Raw genomic sequence first — 14,176 nt, 5'->3', positions numbered from 1 at the left:
TTGTCAGAGAGAGAGCGAGCCTACAAGCAGGGGGAGCAGGAGAGGGAGAAGCAGGCTCCCTGTTGAGCAGGGAGCCCAGTGCGGGACTCGATCCCAGGACCTGAGGATCATGACCGAAGGCAGACACTTAACCCACTGAGCCGCGCAGGTGTCTCTAAAGATTTTATTTATTTATTAGAGAGAGAGAGAGAGTGCATGAGAGGGGGGAGGGTCAGAGAGCGAAGCAGACTCCCTGCTGAGTGGGGAGCCTGATGTGGGACTCGGTCCCGGGACTCTGGGATCAGGATGGGAGCTGAAGGCAGATGCTTAACCAACTGACTCAGACACCCAGGCGCCCCTTGTGTGAGAATTTTAATGTGAATGATTCTTCTAGCATTTGGCACTTATAAATATAACACATGAGAGTTGACAGAGGTGTTTTTCACTAGTGTAAAGCTGAAAAATCAGAAAATGAGATTGAGAAAGTTTGCTAGAGAAATCATAAATGTTCAGTGCAAAAGCCACTGTGGCTAGAAAAGACAATGATTTTGGACAACAAAATAGTATTGATGGGTATTTTTCATGAAGGTTCATGAGTATAATAAGCTCTTGTGTAATTAAACAGTATACTTTTCTTTAAAAAAAAAAAGATAGACCATTGTCTTATTTATATTTTAGAAGACATATTTCTTCAAACAAGACTTTGAATTATTAGTCACACTTGGATTTTTTTTCAGATAATGTTTTATTTATTTATTTTTTTTCAGATAATGTTTTAAAATCAAATTTCAAGAAACTACACTAGTTTGCATACTTTCTTGAAATTTTACATGAAGTTATTTGTCTACTGTGACTTTTAACATTGGTACATGTTATAAAGATGATTATTTTATAAGCATTAATAATATTCATTACTAAATATGGCTAACATGAGATTAAAAAACGATTTTTAGACCTTTCGATCCTCAGTATTATGAAGATGAATTTGAAGGTGAGAAAGTGCTTGACGAGGAAGATAGAACCAGGTTAAGATTAAAGGTACCATTCTATACTTGATTTTTTCTTTTTCTTTTGAAGTATTTTGTTAAGGAAAACAGAGATAATGACTTGAGACTTGAGATTATGAAATGATCTTTTGTGTTTACTCTTCAGTCAATAAATAACTTTAGAACAAGGACTGAAATGTCTTTTCAGAATATTTTTAGGGGAGAGGTTACATACCCTTTTTTTAATCCCTGTAATTGTCACTTTTCTAACTTTTTTCTCCCAGTTGTAATTTTTCAATGGAAGTAACAATACAAATTCTTGAAAATTGTTAGCTACTTCCTTTAGGTTAAATATAGTTAGGTGTAGGGAGCTGCCTCTACATTTTTTATAGTGGGTAGATCCTCACAACTTCCCACAAGAGATAACTCTCAGGCTCTTTACGGAATTCAGACTATGTACAAAGAGAGGCCTTGTCTTCAGGCAGTTCCTCTCAAGAAGGCCTGGGATGGCAGGACATGCCTGTGCTCTCACAGGGCTGTTGTCTTCTTGCTTGGGGTTGGGGATGAGCTTCTGCTGGGGCAGAACCAATTTTTAGGCTACCTTTGTGATTTGGAGTTCCCTACTACATGGGTAGGACACATTTGAACTGAAAAACAGAGCAAAGTGGAAGTCTCAAGTTTAAATTGTTGTTGATTTCTTAATTGTATAGTCTTTTTTTATCTTTTTATTTTTAACTTAATGCCCAGAGCTTCCCTGTCTTACTAGGTCAGGCTTAGTAGTCCCTCCTTCATTGGGTTCATAGCCCTTCCTGCGGACGTGCGGTAGGCAGAGGTCTCCATTTTAACTGCCTAATGCCTGTGGACCCAAAGCCTCATCCTCTCTTCTTTGGAGCTCCCAGTGTGTGTGATAATATCTCCATCCTGCATCGTACTTAGCTTCTGCTTCCACTGCTGTGAACTAGAGCTTAGGAAAGCTTTTAACAAAATGGTTGGTTTAACCAGTACCTCTAGGTATTTGTAGTGGGAGGGTTTCAGTGTTGCCTGGTGGGCTAGTTCTTTTGTGAGCTTCCTTTACCACTACATACGAATTCTTGGCACGTGATTATAAGTCCCTGGAGGAAAAAAGAACATGCAGTTTAGTTACATTGGTTTTCTAATGCCTTTGTGTTTTGAACCAGGTAGAAAATACGATAAGATGGAGGAAACGCCGGGACGAGGAAGGAAATGAAATTAAGGAAAGCAATGCTCGGGTGGTCAAGTGGTCAGATGGGAGGTGAGCCCATAATCCCCGGAGGGCACTTGAAACCCAGAGGGGTACCTGGGAGGAACGGGGTTCCCTGTGCAGGACCTTACTTTGGGGCCATCTTTCATTAAAGAGTTAACGAAATCTAGGCCTCTGGGAGGACACTTTAGAAGTGGGCCCAGGATGTGATCAGATTCATGGTAGCTGCCGTCTCCGGGGGAAAGCCTAAGGCTAGCTCACATGTATGAGGTACTATTGGGCAGTATACACTGGTATTTTGGGAAAAAATTGTTTTTATCTTACTAATGAAGTGGTAGAGATTGGGAGAATGACAAAACAATTAGATTTCAAGTTAAAGGAAGGATGAATTTTAGCACCTTTTGCTTTAAAAGGGAATACCTTATTTACAGTGCCTCTGTTTTTCTCATGAATTCAGGACACAGTTCCACAGCATTTTAAGTAAAGCCGATAGGGGAGAATGGAAACTGTGGGATTTGTTGAATGTCCACCCCAGTACTGAACACTTTCTCGTTTGCAGCCTTTCCCTGCATCTAGGCAGTGAAGTGTTTGATGTCTACAAAGCCCCAATGCAGGGCAATCACAACCACCTGTTCGTTCGAGAAGACACTGGTCTACGGGGACAAGCTGTCTTTAAATCCAAACTCACCTTCAGGTAACTGTTCATCGTGACATGTTGTTACTGGTAGTTAAAGAGCAGCAAGCAGACAGTCGTGCAGAAAGCCTGACTCAGCCCTGACTGACATGATTTCACGGTGCAGCTCACCAGGGATGTGGTCTGGTTCCCATGCTATTTTTTCACTTTTACTACAAATTGCTGTTTCTCAGGGAGCCAGTTCATGCTGTCAAAACCAACCTGCGACACTGTATAAACCAGAAGACCAGTGAATGGATTCACATTGGTCAGTGCACCTGGTAGGAGGCCTAGAAGACTGGTCTTTGCCGCTCAGCCGGCCTGTGTCCTTTCCCTTCAGTGGAGTTTAGCTGGGAGGCCGGCCGAGCATGAGCATGTTATTGGCGTGTGCACCCAGTAGAGGAAAGGGCTAGATGACGGGAGGGGCTGTGGCCTGACCCCAGGCAGACCCGTGCTTCATACCCACGCTGCCACCTCTTCGCTGGATGCCACTCGCTCCGCTCCTTCACATACCTTCCCTCTAAGGACACCAGGCTGTTATCCTTCATGCGGCTCTCCTCAAAGTGGGCACTTAGCAGACTAATGGTGTGCACAAGGTTTCTTTTTGAGGTCATGGAAATGTTCTAAAATCAGAGTGTAGGAGTGCCAGGGTGGCTCAGTTGGTTAAGCATCTGCCTTCAGCTCAGGTCATGATCACAGGGTCCTGGGATCGAGCCCCTCATCGGGCTCCCTGCTCAGCGGGGAGCCTGCTTCTCCCTCTGCCTCTGCTCCTCCCCACCCCCACTTGTGTTCTGTTTATCTCTCTCTCTCAAATAAATAAATAAAATCTTTATTAATAAATAAAATCATATTGTAATAATGGTCGCACAACTTTATAATTTAAAAAAATTGTTTAATTGTATATTAAAATGACTGAATTTTATGGTATGTAAATTACGCTCAATAAATCTGTTACTCCTTTTTTATTTTTTTTAAGATTTTATTTATTTATTTGACAGAGAGAGAGACAGGATAGAGGGAACACAAGCAGGGGAAGTGGGAGAGGGAGAAGCAGACTCCCCACTGAGCAGGGAGCCCAATGTGGGGCTCGATCCCAGGACCCTGGGATCATGACCTGAGCCGAAGGCAGACGCTTAACGACTGAGCCACCCAGGCGCCCTGTTACTCCTTTTTAAGGACAGACAGCTTTGAGGTTGTGTCTCACTTCTGTCTAAGCTTGAAGGAGAGTCTCAATCTCACTTCTTTTTTTAAATTTTTATTTTATTTTTTTAGAGAGAGAAAGTGTGTGTGACTTGGGGGGAGGAGCAGAGGGAGAGAGAGAATCTCAAGCAGGCGCCACGCTCAGCACAGAGCCCGAAGCGGGGTTCGATCTCACGACCCTGAGATCATGACCTGAGCTGAAATCCAAGAGTTGGACGCTTAACTGACTGAGTCAGCCCAGTGCCCCACACTCTCACTAATTTTTAGTTTCCTTATCTATAAAATGGAGATAATACCTACTTCACAGGGATGTCTGTCAGTTAAGTCAAATAATACATAAGAGGTCATGCAGTGCAGAGACCTGGCATAATAAATGCTGTTCAAATCCGGCCTCTTCCTGAGCTTTCTCGAATGGTGGTGTAAGAGACAGACGATTCCACGGCGTCCTTTTTTTCCACTGTGCTCCGAGTTCCACATTCCTTACATCCCATCTCTCTCCAGTCTCAGAGACGTTCTCCTAAGGATCTCCCTTTCTTCTTTCTGATGTACTGAAAACATGCCTCCGTCCGGTCAGGAATGTACTGCGTTCTGCCCCAGGGACTCCCATTCTCGCTGCTACTGTCCTGCGCTGTCCTGAGGCCTCCTTGCCTTGACCTTCCCTCTAGTCGTTTGCAGATGGAGGGACGCCTCTGTAGTTCTTGAATCACGGCTCCTGGCCTCTGCCTCACCCTCACAGAACCGAGATTTCCCATCCCTTCTTTTCTCTCTGATGGTCCTGGGGGGGGTGCTGCCTGCTAGAGTGAGGGCGCTCCGAGCGCCAGGACCCGCGGCCCGGCCTCCCGCATCCGCTGAAGGGGAAGTGGCCACTGTCCGCAGCCGTCTGTGCCGTTGATGTAATGGCCTCTCCCTGTCCGTAGTCTACAGCGAGCCATTCTTGTCTGTCTCCCAGCAGACCTCACTCTACAGACTGTGCCACACACAGGAAGATGACCCTGCCACTTGATAAGAGATGCTCAAAGACACAGAGGATCAGAGTCTTACCGATGGCTGGGCGTGATCCTGAGTGCCAGCGCACTGAAATGATGAAGGTGCGTCGGCTAAGCTTTATCCCGGGATTTTGGGGGTATGAAGAGCTGTACTTTTCAGAATACTAATTCACAATTTTGTATCGCCACAACCAATTTATTTCTTGTTGTGATTTATCAGGGAGCCAGCTCAAACCCAAGCGTGTGGTGAACCATAGTGATGTCAGTGACCGCTGGTGAGATACAGCAAACCAGACACTCCTGTGCTCTCTCTTCAGTTTATGAGATTTCAGGGGAAATCTGATAATTTAGAAAATGTAACCTTTGACAGATATCATAAAACTTTGTCAGCCGGATAGGAAATGGCTAGGAAGGTCAAAAAGACATTCCTAACTCCTGGACACCAGCTCTGCCTTGTGAACACCAGTGTGTGGATTGGCAGGCGGAGGAAGGGCGTGACTGTTCTGCTCGGGGGCTCAGGGACCCTCCCCTACCAGCGCCTCCCCGTCCTGTCATTGGGAGCTCTGGGGAAGCTCTCTGGGGGGAGGGGCCCGGATAGGAACCTCTGGGCACCACTGTAGTTGGTGGAGCCCGCGCAAGCCGGGTGTCTGTCTCAGGGGTTAGCAGACACAGCCTCCCTCAGGTGTCCACCGGGCATGGCCGAGGTTCCTCAGGCTGGTTGCTGCTCTCTGGGCTCTGGCTGGCCGCCCCCCGTGCGGCTCCCAAGGCCATGTCTGTGCCCGTTCTGATGGGGCAGTTGGCGCGAGGGAGTCTTCTGCCCCTTCACCCTGTGTTGCCTTCACGCCTTAGAACTAAACTGCACAGAGTGATCGCTGTGTGTGATAACAGGTGTGGAATGGGGAGAACTGTTCTCTGAAGACAAGAAATGTAGTAAATGTAGGTTCAAGTGGGCACAAAGGTAGTTCATTTTTTCAGTTAAAAAGTTGATTTCCTTCTTTACAGAAAGAAGAACGTTTGAGGGCTTCTACTCACGAGACATCCCGTCTATGGGAGAAGCAGAACCAGCAGGGGCTGAGTGTCCCCTACCAGGACCGTAACAGTGTCCGTGAGGAGGAGGAAGACGCCGAAGCCATTAAAAACCATTACCAAAGGGAGCTCCAAGGTGAGTTGGGCATGGAGGTCACATCTCATCTGAGGGCTGCAGAGGCTTGCCCTGCTGTGATTTACTTAGGGCAACAGTACGAAGGCCTTTTATTTTTACTATTTTTGTTGGGGCCACTTTCCCACAGAAAAGCTTAGCTGGGAAAATAAGGCACCCCCCCAGATAAAATCAATTAAATAATTTATGTCCTTATGGAGGAAAATGTGGTAATGAGCAGTTTGCCTGCTTATGTAGTTGACCCAGTATTTAAACTTTGTAGTTTTTAATGTTGGCATAAAACCTCTTGGGTGTTCAAAAGTGATGACGCTTTCAGAACAAAACCTCTCAAATCAAAGTCATTTCAGCATGTCTGACAGTTATATATACCTTCTCATCAAAACTTTAAAAATGTTGGGACGCCTGGGTGGGTTTGTCAGTTAAGCCTCTGCCTTCAGCCCAGGTCATGATCCCAGGGTCCTGGGGATCGAGTCCTGTGGGAGTCTGCTTCTCCCTCTCACTCTCCCATGGTGCTCTTCCTCTTTCTCCCTCCCTCCCTCTCTCTCTCTCAAATAAATAAATTAACTAATTAATAAAATCGTTAAAAAAAAAAAACAACTTTAAAAATGTTGTTGGCTCCTGAAGGGATAATGTACAGTGGGAAGCAACAACATTCAGGAGAAAAACTCGGGAATGAACAGGTCTTCATCTTTGAGGGTCAGTCCCATGTCTGAAGTTCCTTTGCTTTCAGAGGAACGAGCCAGAATCTATTCTTCAGACAGCGATGAGGGATCAGAAGAAGAAAAGGCTTAAAGATTACCGAGAGCAAGGGAACTTACCAGTGATGAGGTAGAACCAAATTTATTCAACTCTGAGGGGTTTGTTCTGAACCCAGGAGCCAACTCCTGGACTGAAGAGTAGCTCCCAGCCCAGGAGCACAGACAGATGTCTGTAGGCTTCACTGAAGTCAGTGAGGTAAATGCAGTGACAGGAGCGGGAGCGGCCAGAGGAGGGTCTGACCCCTGTGCTCCGGCGGGTGTTGGAAGGCTGCTCAGAGGAGACCTCTCGCTGGGTGTGGAAGAAAGTGTTAGCTTGCAGGGCACACGGGCCTGGTGGGCGTCCGAGGAGGATGGAAAGGCCTGTGAGAAAACGTGCGGGGCCCTGAGGCACCACCACGCCCGAAAGTAATTCAGTGTGGTAGAGCAAGGGGCGTACCGTGGTCCTCGTGGTAACCGGCCGTCTTTATTGTTTGGGTGTAATAGTAATTGAGGGTTATTCCATTTTCACATTACTAAAATACTTTCCCTTTAATTATCTCCTTTTCCACTTATGTCGTAAGTACAAATACATTTTAAGTCTTAAATATACAGGGAATCACTATATTATTGCCCACACACCATTTAATTGATTCACTGTTTTCTGAATGTTTAATATGCTTTACTCTAGGTTTAGAGTCACAGATTGGTAACAGTAACATCACAGTAACAGAAATGTTAAGCATGTCAGTTAAGCACGAGTCACCTAAGGGAGGCATTCATTTTTCATATAAAAATATATAAAAATCTTTAAAATATATATATATATATATATATATATATATATATATATATATACACACACATATATTTAAAACTTTAGGGGCGCCTGGGTGGCTCAGTTGGTTGAGCATCTGACTCTTGATTTCGGCTCGGGTCATGAGCTCAGGGTTGTGAGATTGAGCCCCAAGTAGGGCTCCATGCTCAGTGTGGAGTCTGCTTGAGATTCTCTCCCCGCCCCCACTTGCTCGCTCTCTTTCTAAAATAAATAAAATCTTTATTTTTTAAAAATATTTTTATTAGAGCGAGAGAGAACAAGCAGGGGGAGCAGCAGAGTGAGAGGGAGAAACAGGCTCCCTGCTAAGCAGGGAGCCCGATGCAGGACTCGATCCCAGGACCCCAGGATCATGACCTGAGCCAAAGACAGACACTTAACCAACTGAGCCACCCACGCACCCCTAAATTAAATCTTTTAAAAAAATAAAATAAAACTTCAAAAGTATACTGAGAAAGCACATAAAATGCAAGCAGTCCTTTTTAAAAACCCACAGGCTTTAAAATATTGAATTCTAGATTAAAAAAGTGAAATAGTGAGGAAGCAGGGGAATGTATTTCAAGTAATATGATTGCAATGTCAGTCAGTGTAGAGTGAGGAGGAAGCGTCTCTTCTGCCCTGACTGCTGCCCAGGGAAGCCCAGGTTCGTGGGACCTGACCGGCTGGAGACAGTGTCTGTGGACATGGGTTGCTCCTGGGGGGTGGCCTTCTGATGTGAAGGGCTGGCTCCCCCATCAGCTCAGAACCACTTTATTTAATTTTTTTTTTAGTTTTAACTTTAATTCCAGTTAGTTAACATACAGTGCTATATTAGTCTCAGGTGTGCAATATAGTGATTCAAACTTCCATGCAACACCCGGTGCTCATCACAAGTGCCCTCCTTAATCCCCATCACCTGTCACCCCCCGTCCCCTCTGGTAACCATCAGTTTGTTCTCTAAGGTTGAGAGTCTGTTTCTTGGTTTATTTTTTTCCCTTTGTTCATTTTTTTGTTTGTTTCTTAAATTTTACATGAATGAAATCCTAAGGTATTTGTCTTACTGTGACTTATTTCACTTAGCATTATACTCTCTAGCTCTATCCACATCATTACAAATAGCAAGATTTCATTCATTTTTACAGCTGAGTAATACTCCAGTGTATATACACCACATCTTCTTTATCCATTCATCTAGCGATGGACACTTGGGCTGTTTCCATAATTTGGCTTTTGCAGATAATGCTGCTATAAACATAGGGATGCATGTATCCCTTTGAATTAGTGTTTTTGTATTCTTTGGGTAAATACCCGGTAGTGCGATTGCTGGATCACAGGGTAGTTCTGTTTTTAACTTTTTGAGGAACCTCCATACTGTTTTCCACAGTGGCTGCACCAGTTTGCATTCCCACCAACAGTGCAACAGGGTTCCTTTTTCTCCATATCCTCACCAACACTTGTTTGTTGTGTTTTTTGATTTTAGCCATTCTGACAGGTGTGAAGTGATAGCTCGTTGTAGTTTTGACTTGCATTTCCCTGATGATGAGTGCTGATGAGCATGTTTTCATGTGTCTGTTGGCTGTCTGGATGTCTTTTTTGGAGAAATGTCTGTTCATATCTTCTGCCCATTTTTTGATTGGTTTATTTGGTTTTTAGATGCTGAGTTGTACGAGTTCTTTATATATTTTGGATACTAACCCTTTATCAGCTATGTCATTTGCAAATAGCTTATCCCATTTAGTAGGTTGCCTTTTAGTTTTGTTGTTCCTTTGCTGTGCAGAAGCTTTTTATTTTGATGAAGTTCCAATAGTTCATTTTTGCTTTTGTTTCCCTTGCCTCAGGGGACCTATCTAAAAAAAAAAAAATTGCTATGGCCAATGTCAAAGAAGTTACTGCCTGTGCTTTCTTCTAGGATTTTTATGGTTTCACGTCTCATATTTAGGTCTTTAATCCATTTTGAATTTAGAAAGTGGTCGTTTCATTCTTTTGCATGTAGCTCTCCAGGTTTCCCAACAGCGTTTGTTGAAGAGACTTTATCCCATTGGATATTCTTTCCTGCTTTGCCGAAGATTAATTAACCATATAGTTGTGGGTTTATTTCTGGGTTTTTATTCTGTTGATCTGTGTGTCTGTTTTTGTGCCAGTACCATACTGTTCAGATTGCTGCAGCTTTGTAATAGAACTTGAAGTCCAGAATTCTGATGCTTCCAGCTTTTCTTTTTCAAGAGTGCTTTGGCTATTCAGGGTCTTTTGTGGTTCCATACAAATTTTAGATTTATTCTACTTCTGTGAAAAATGCTGTTGGTATTTTGAGAAGGATTGCATTAAAAGTGTAGAATGCTTTGGATAATATACACATTTTAATAATATTTGTTCTTCCAATCCATGAGCATGGAATGGCTTTCCCTTTCTTTGTGACCTCTTCACTTTCATCAGTGCTTTATAGTTTTCAGAGTTGAGTTTTTTTTTTTGTTTTTTTTTTTTACCTCTTTGGCTAGGTTTATTCCTAGATATCTTATTATTTTGGGTGCAATTGTAAATGAGATTGTTTTCTTAATTTCTCTTTCTGCTGCTTCATTATTGGTGTAGAGAAATGCAACAGATTTCTGTATATTGATTTTGGATCCTGCAACTTTACTGAATTTGTGTTATCAGTTCTAGCAGTTTTTTGGAGTCTTGGGTTTTCTACGTCCAGTATCATGTCATCTGCAAATATTGACAGTTAATACTTCATCCTTACTGATTTGAATGCCTTTTCTTTCTTTTTGTTGTCTAACTGCTGAGGCTAGCACTTCCAGTATTATGTTGAATAAAAGTGGTGAGAGTGGCCATCCTTGTCTTGTTCCTGACCTTAGGGGAAAAGCTCTGAGTTTTTCCCCATTGAGGATGATGATGTTAACTGTGAGTTTTTCATAGGTGGCCTTTATTACATTGAGGTACGTTCCCTCTAAACTTATTGTTGGTTTTTATCATGAATGGATGTTGTACTTTGTCAAATGCTTTTTCTGCGTTAACTGAAACAATCATACGATTCTTATCCTTTCTCTTATTGATGTGATGTATCACATTGATTGACTTGCAAATATATTTTTTAAAGATTTTATTTATTTGACAGAGAGAGCACAAGCAGGGGGGAGAGGCAGAGGGTGAAGCAGACTCCCAGCTGAGCAGGGAGCCCGACGTGGGACTTGATCCCAGGACTGAGCGAAAGGCAGATGCTTAACCAACTGAGCCACCCAGGTGTCCCGATTGACTTGCAAATATTGAACCACCCTTGCAACCCAGGAATAAATTCCACTTGATCAGTTGGTGAATGATTTTTTAAAATATATTGTTGGATAAAAAAATTAAAAAAAATTACTGGAACCCCCCCCAAAATATATATATATATTGTTGGATTTGGTTTGCTAGTATTTTGTTGAGGATAGCTCAGAACAAATGTAGACAAAATTTCTAGAAACGTTTGATACTGAATTTTACATCTTATCTCTTGTATCTGTTCAGGAGGTGAGGCCTCCAGAAAGAGGAAAGCGGGGCGTGAAGAGGAAGAAAACGACTGAAGTATGAAATGTGCCTTCATTGTATACATTGTACTGACTCTTGAGGAACACAGGTTTGAACCGCACGGGTCCACTTACAGCCTTTTTTTTTTTTTGATAAATATGGTACAGTGCTGTAAATGTATTTTCTCTTCCTTATGGTTTTCTTAATAAATTTTCTTTAGCTTTATTATATACATTTAACAAGCAAAACAGGTATTAGTCAACAGTTTGTTATCAGTAAGGCTTCTGGTCAGCAGTAAGCTATTAGTAGTTAAGTTTCTGGGGAGGCAAAAGTGATAGTCAGATTTTCAACTGTGCAGGGAATTGGCGCTCCTAACCCCATTACTCAAGAGTCAGCTGTATATTGTTTTCAACAGTTTGTTTTAAAGCAATGATGACATGACTTGTTTTGACTGAAATGATGAGTGGAGTCGCTTTCGCATAATCCTAGTTGTGAATAAAAAATGTTCAGAAGCAAGAGTCTGTGGCTTTAGAAAATCCATTTTTCCCTGACAAGAAGCTTATTTTGGTAACTGCTCTGGGTCTTAGGTTTTTGTGCATTTTGGCTACGCTGGCCCATCTCATCCTCCTGGCTGGGCCCAGAGGTGGGCTTCTGCTCAGGTCAGGTATCGCCTCTTCGGGGATGGCCTCCTGTCCTGCCAAGCTGGGTTTGGGGCCCATCTGTGCTTTGTCATTTATTTCCATGGGCATGGTCATGATCTCAGCGTCGTGGGGTCGAGCCCCACATTGGGCTCTGCCCTCAGCGCGGGGTCTGCTTGCGACTCTCTCTCCCTCTGCCCCTCCCTCCTGCTAGCGTGCTCTCTAAAATACATAAAATCTTTAAGAAAATATTTAAAAGACCTCTATCCAAAGCTTTTTCCTCCCAAGTAAAAAAACATTTTAAAAAGATTTTATTCATTTATTTGGCAGAGAGAGAGAGAAGGGGGGAGGGCACAAGCGGGGGAGTGGCAGGCAGAGGGAGAGGGAGAAGCAGGCTCCCTACTGAGCTGGGACTCGATCCCAGGATCCCGGGATCATGACTTGAGCCAAAGGCAGACAGTTAACCGACCGAGCCACCCAGGCACCCTGGAAAGCTTCACATTTGAAGGACAAAAGATGTTTCGTGATTTTGGACCCACATATGGTCGGCCACCCTCATCATTTGGTCCCTAGAAGAGCAGGGGCCACCGTGCTGGGCATGAGAACATTGTCTCCTCAGGGCCACGCAGACGCACAGGAGCTGGAGGTGCCCTGCCTTCCAAGGACAGGCATCCAGACCTCTTGCAGGAGGAAGGAAGCCCAACAGCCGTCCTTGGAAGGCCGGCCAACATTAAAGATACAATGGGAAGGTCTTCATTCCCCTACGTTTCACAACTGTGAAATTTTTAAATTATTTGACACTTATCCCTAAAAGCTTCCTCAAACCCATGAGAACACATCTCACAGATTTTCTCTTTTGCTTGGTAGATTTGGGTGACTGGTTCAAGAGATGTCTTTGAATTGCTGTAAAAATCATCTCTCGTTTATTAGGATTGGCTCCCATCAGGTCCACAGGATTCTGTTTCTTCACATTTGTCAATTCACCTTTATGGCCAGACCAGACCAAGACCGGACGGTATTTCAACCATGTGAAATTACTATTTTTATGGGTAAAAATGGTCAAGTAGTGACAATTTTATATGGCTTAATGTAATAGACTGGGATAGAGTAACTATAGGAAATAAACTTGTTCCCGAAGGGGTATGTAAGATATAACTTTAGAACATAAGAACTAAAGGGATATTTCAAAAAGTCCAAGTCTATAGAATATTTGATAAACTTTATTGAAATTACCTCAGTATGACGTGGTAAGTTCTAAATGCCCATAGTACATAGTCTTCAAAAGAAACTTCACTATTATGAATCAAGTTTAATAATACAATATTTAAGTATATTTAATATTAATCAGTAATATTTGAGTATCAGACTTATGGAGCTGAATTCTAATGTTGAATAGAAGAATGACCAAATAAAAACGACATAAAAATATAAAAAATCTTTGCTTATAAAAACATTTTCTCAAAAATAGTGAAGCATTTCTTTGGTAAGCAAGTCTTATGGTGAGAATGATCTAGAAACATGAATGCTCAGTGAGAGTGGACAGAAGACAGACAGTTCGATAGATGGTTAGACCCAAGAACTCACACCCTTGTCCAAGGGCAATAGTAGTGGTTCTGGTACATCCGTGTGTTTGGTTTCCGTGGGTGCCTTGTGTTCAGCTAATACTATGCACAAGTTAAGTGGCCATAGGGGCATTATGCTAAGTGAACTAAGCCAGAAAAAGACAAATACTGTATGATCTCATTTATATGACTATCTAAAAACACTGATCTCAGAACAGAATAGCCAGGTGGTTACCAGAGGTAGGGGTGGAGAGTGGAGGACACAGGTGAAGGTGGTCAAAGCTACAAACTTCCTGTTAGAAGATGAATATATCCTGGGGACAGCATGGTGATTATAGTTAACAATACTGTATTACATATCTGAAAGTTGCTAAGAGAGTAGATCCTAAAAGTTCTCATCACAAGGAAAAATCATTGTTTTTGTGTGAGCTGACGGATAACTCGGGGTAGATATTTCATGATATATATATGTATGTCACATCATGTTGTCTACCTTTAATACAAAGTTATATGTTAATTATATCAATATTAGAAAAACATTTTTTTTAAAAGAGTGAAGGGGTGAAAGGACAGGACTGAACTCGCAGAGGAAGGAAGCTGCTGGGCCCACCGGAGAACGACCCACCCTCTGGTCTGCGGGAAGGGGCCTGTGCTTCCCGACTCCGTAAGGGCCAGGGAGACACACCCTGCGAGCACAGAACTAAAACTAGCAGAATTTATGC

At 43.0% G+C, this 14,176-nt stretch overlaps 1 protein-coding gene across 3 annotated transcripts; it reads left to right on the top strand.

The window, feature by feature from the left end:
* The first annotated feature begins 901 nt into the window (after positions 1-901).
* LOC116640784 (RNA polymerase-associated protein LEO1-like) lies at positions 902-11,961 on the top strand. 3 transcript variants are annotated; one of them, XM_032418004.1, is made up of 6 exons: positions 902-1,017; positions 2,144-2,238; positions 2,747-2,881; positions 5,013-5,148; positions 6,049-6,208; positions 11,255-11,961. In XM_032418004.1, the coding sequence occupies exons 3-6, from the start codon at positions 2,796-2,798 to the stop codon at positions 11,308-11,310; spliced, it is 438 nt and encodes a 145-aa protein (XP_032273895.1). In that variant the 5' UTR covers positions 902-1,017; positions 2,144-2,238; positions 2,747-2,795; the 3' UTR covers positions 11,311-11,961. The 3 variants fall into 3 exon arrangements, with proteins under 3 accessions (XP_032273895.1, XP_032273894.1, XP_032273896.1); XM_032418003.1 differs by lacking the exon at positions 902-1,017 and having other exon boundaries at positions 1,803-2,238; XM_032418005.1 differs by lacking the exons at positions 902-1,017; positions 2,144-2,238 and having other exon boundaries at positions 2,403-2,881.
* The last annotated feature ends 2,215 nt before the right edge of the window (positions 11,962-14,176 follow it).

The sequence above is a fragment of the Phoca vitulina genome, unplaced genomic scaffold (assembly GCF_004348235.1).
Source record: "Phoca vitulina isolate PV1807 unplaced genomic scaffold, GSC_HSeal_1.0 scaffold20, whole genome shotgun sequence".
NCBI lineage: Eukaryota > Metazoa > Chordata > Mammalia > Carnivora > Phocidae > Phoca > Phoca vitulina.
Note: the sequence above shows the minus strand (reverse complement) of the source record. Positions and strands in the feature narration are given on the sequence as shown.

Bases quoted from the DNA above. Each gene is read 5' to 3' on its own strand.
- LOC116640784 (XM_032418004.1), top strand. From the start codon at position 2,796: ATGCAGGGCAATCACAACCACCTGTTCGTTCGAGAAGACACTGGTCTA. The intron at 2,882-5,012 runs GTAACTGTTCAT...GTCTCCCAGCAG, and splicing joins AAATCCAAACTCACCTTCAG to ACCTCACTCTACAGACTGTG. The intron at 6,209-11,254 runs GTGAGTTGGGCA...GTATCTGTTCAG, and splicing joins TTACCAAAGGGAGCTCCAAG to GAGGTGAGGCCTCCAGAAAG.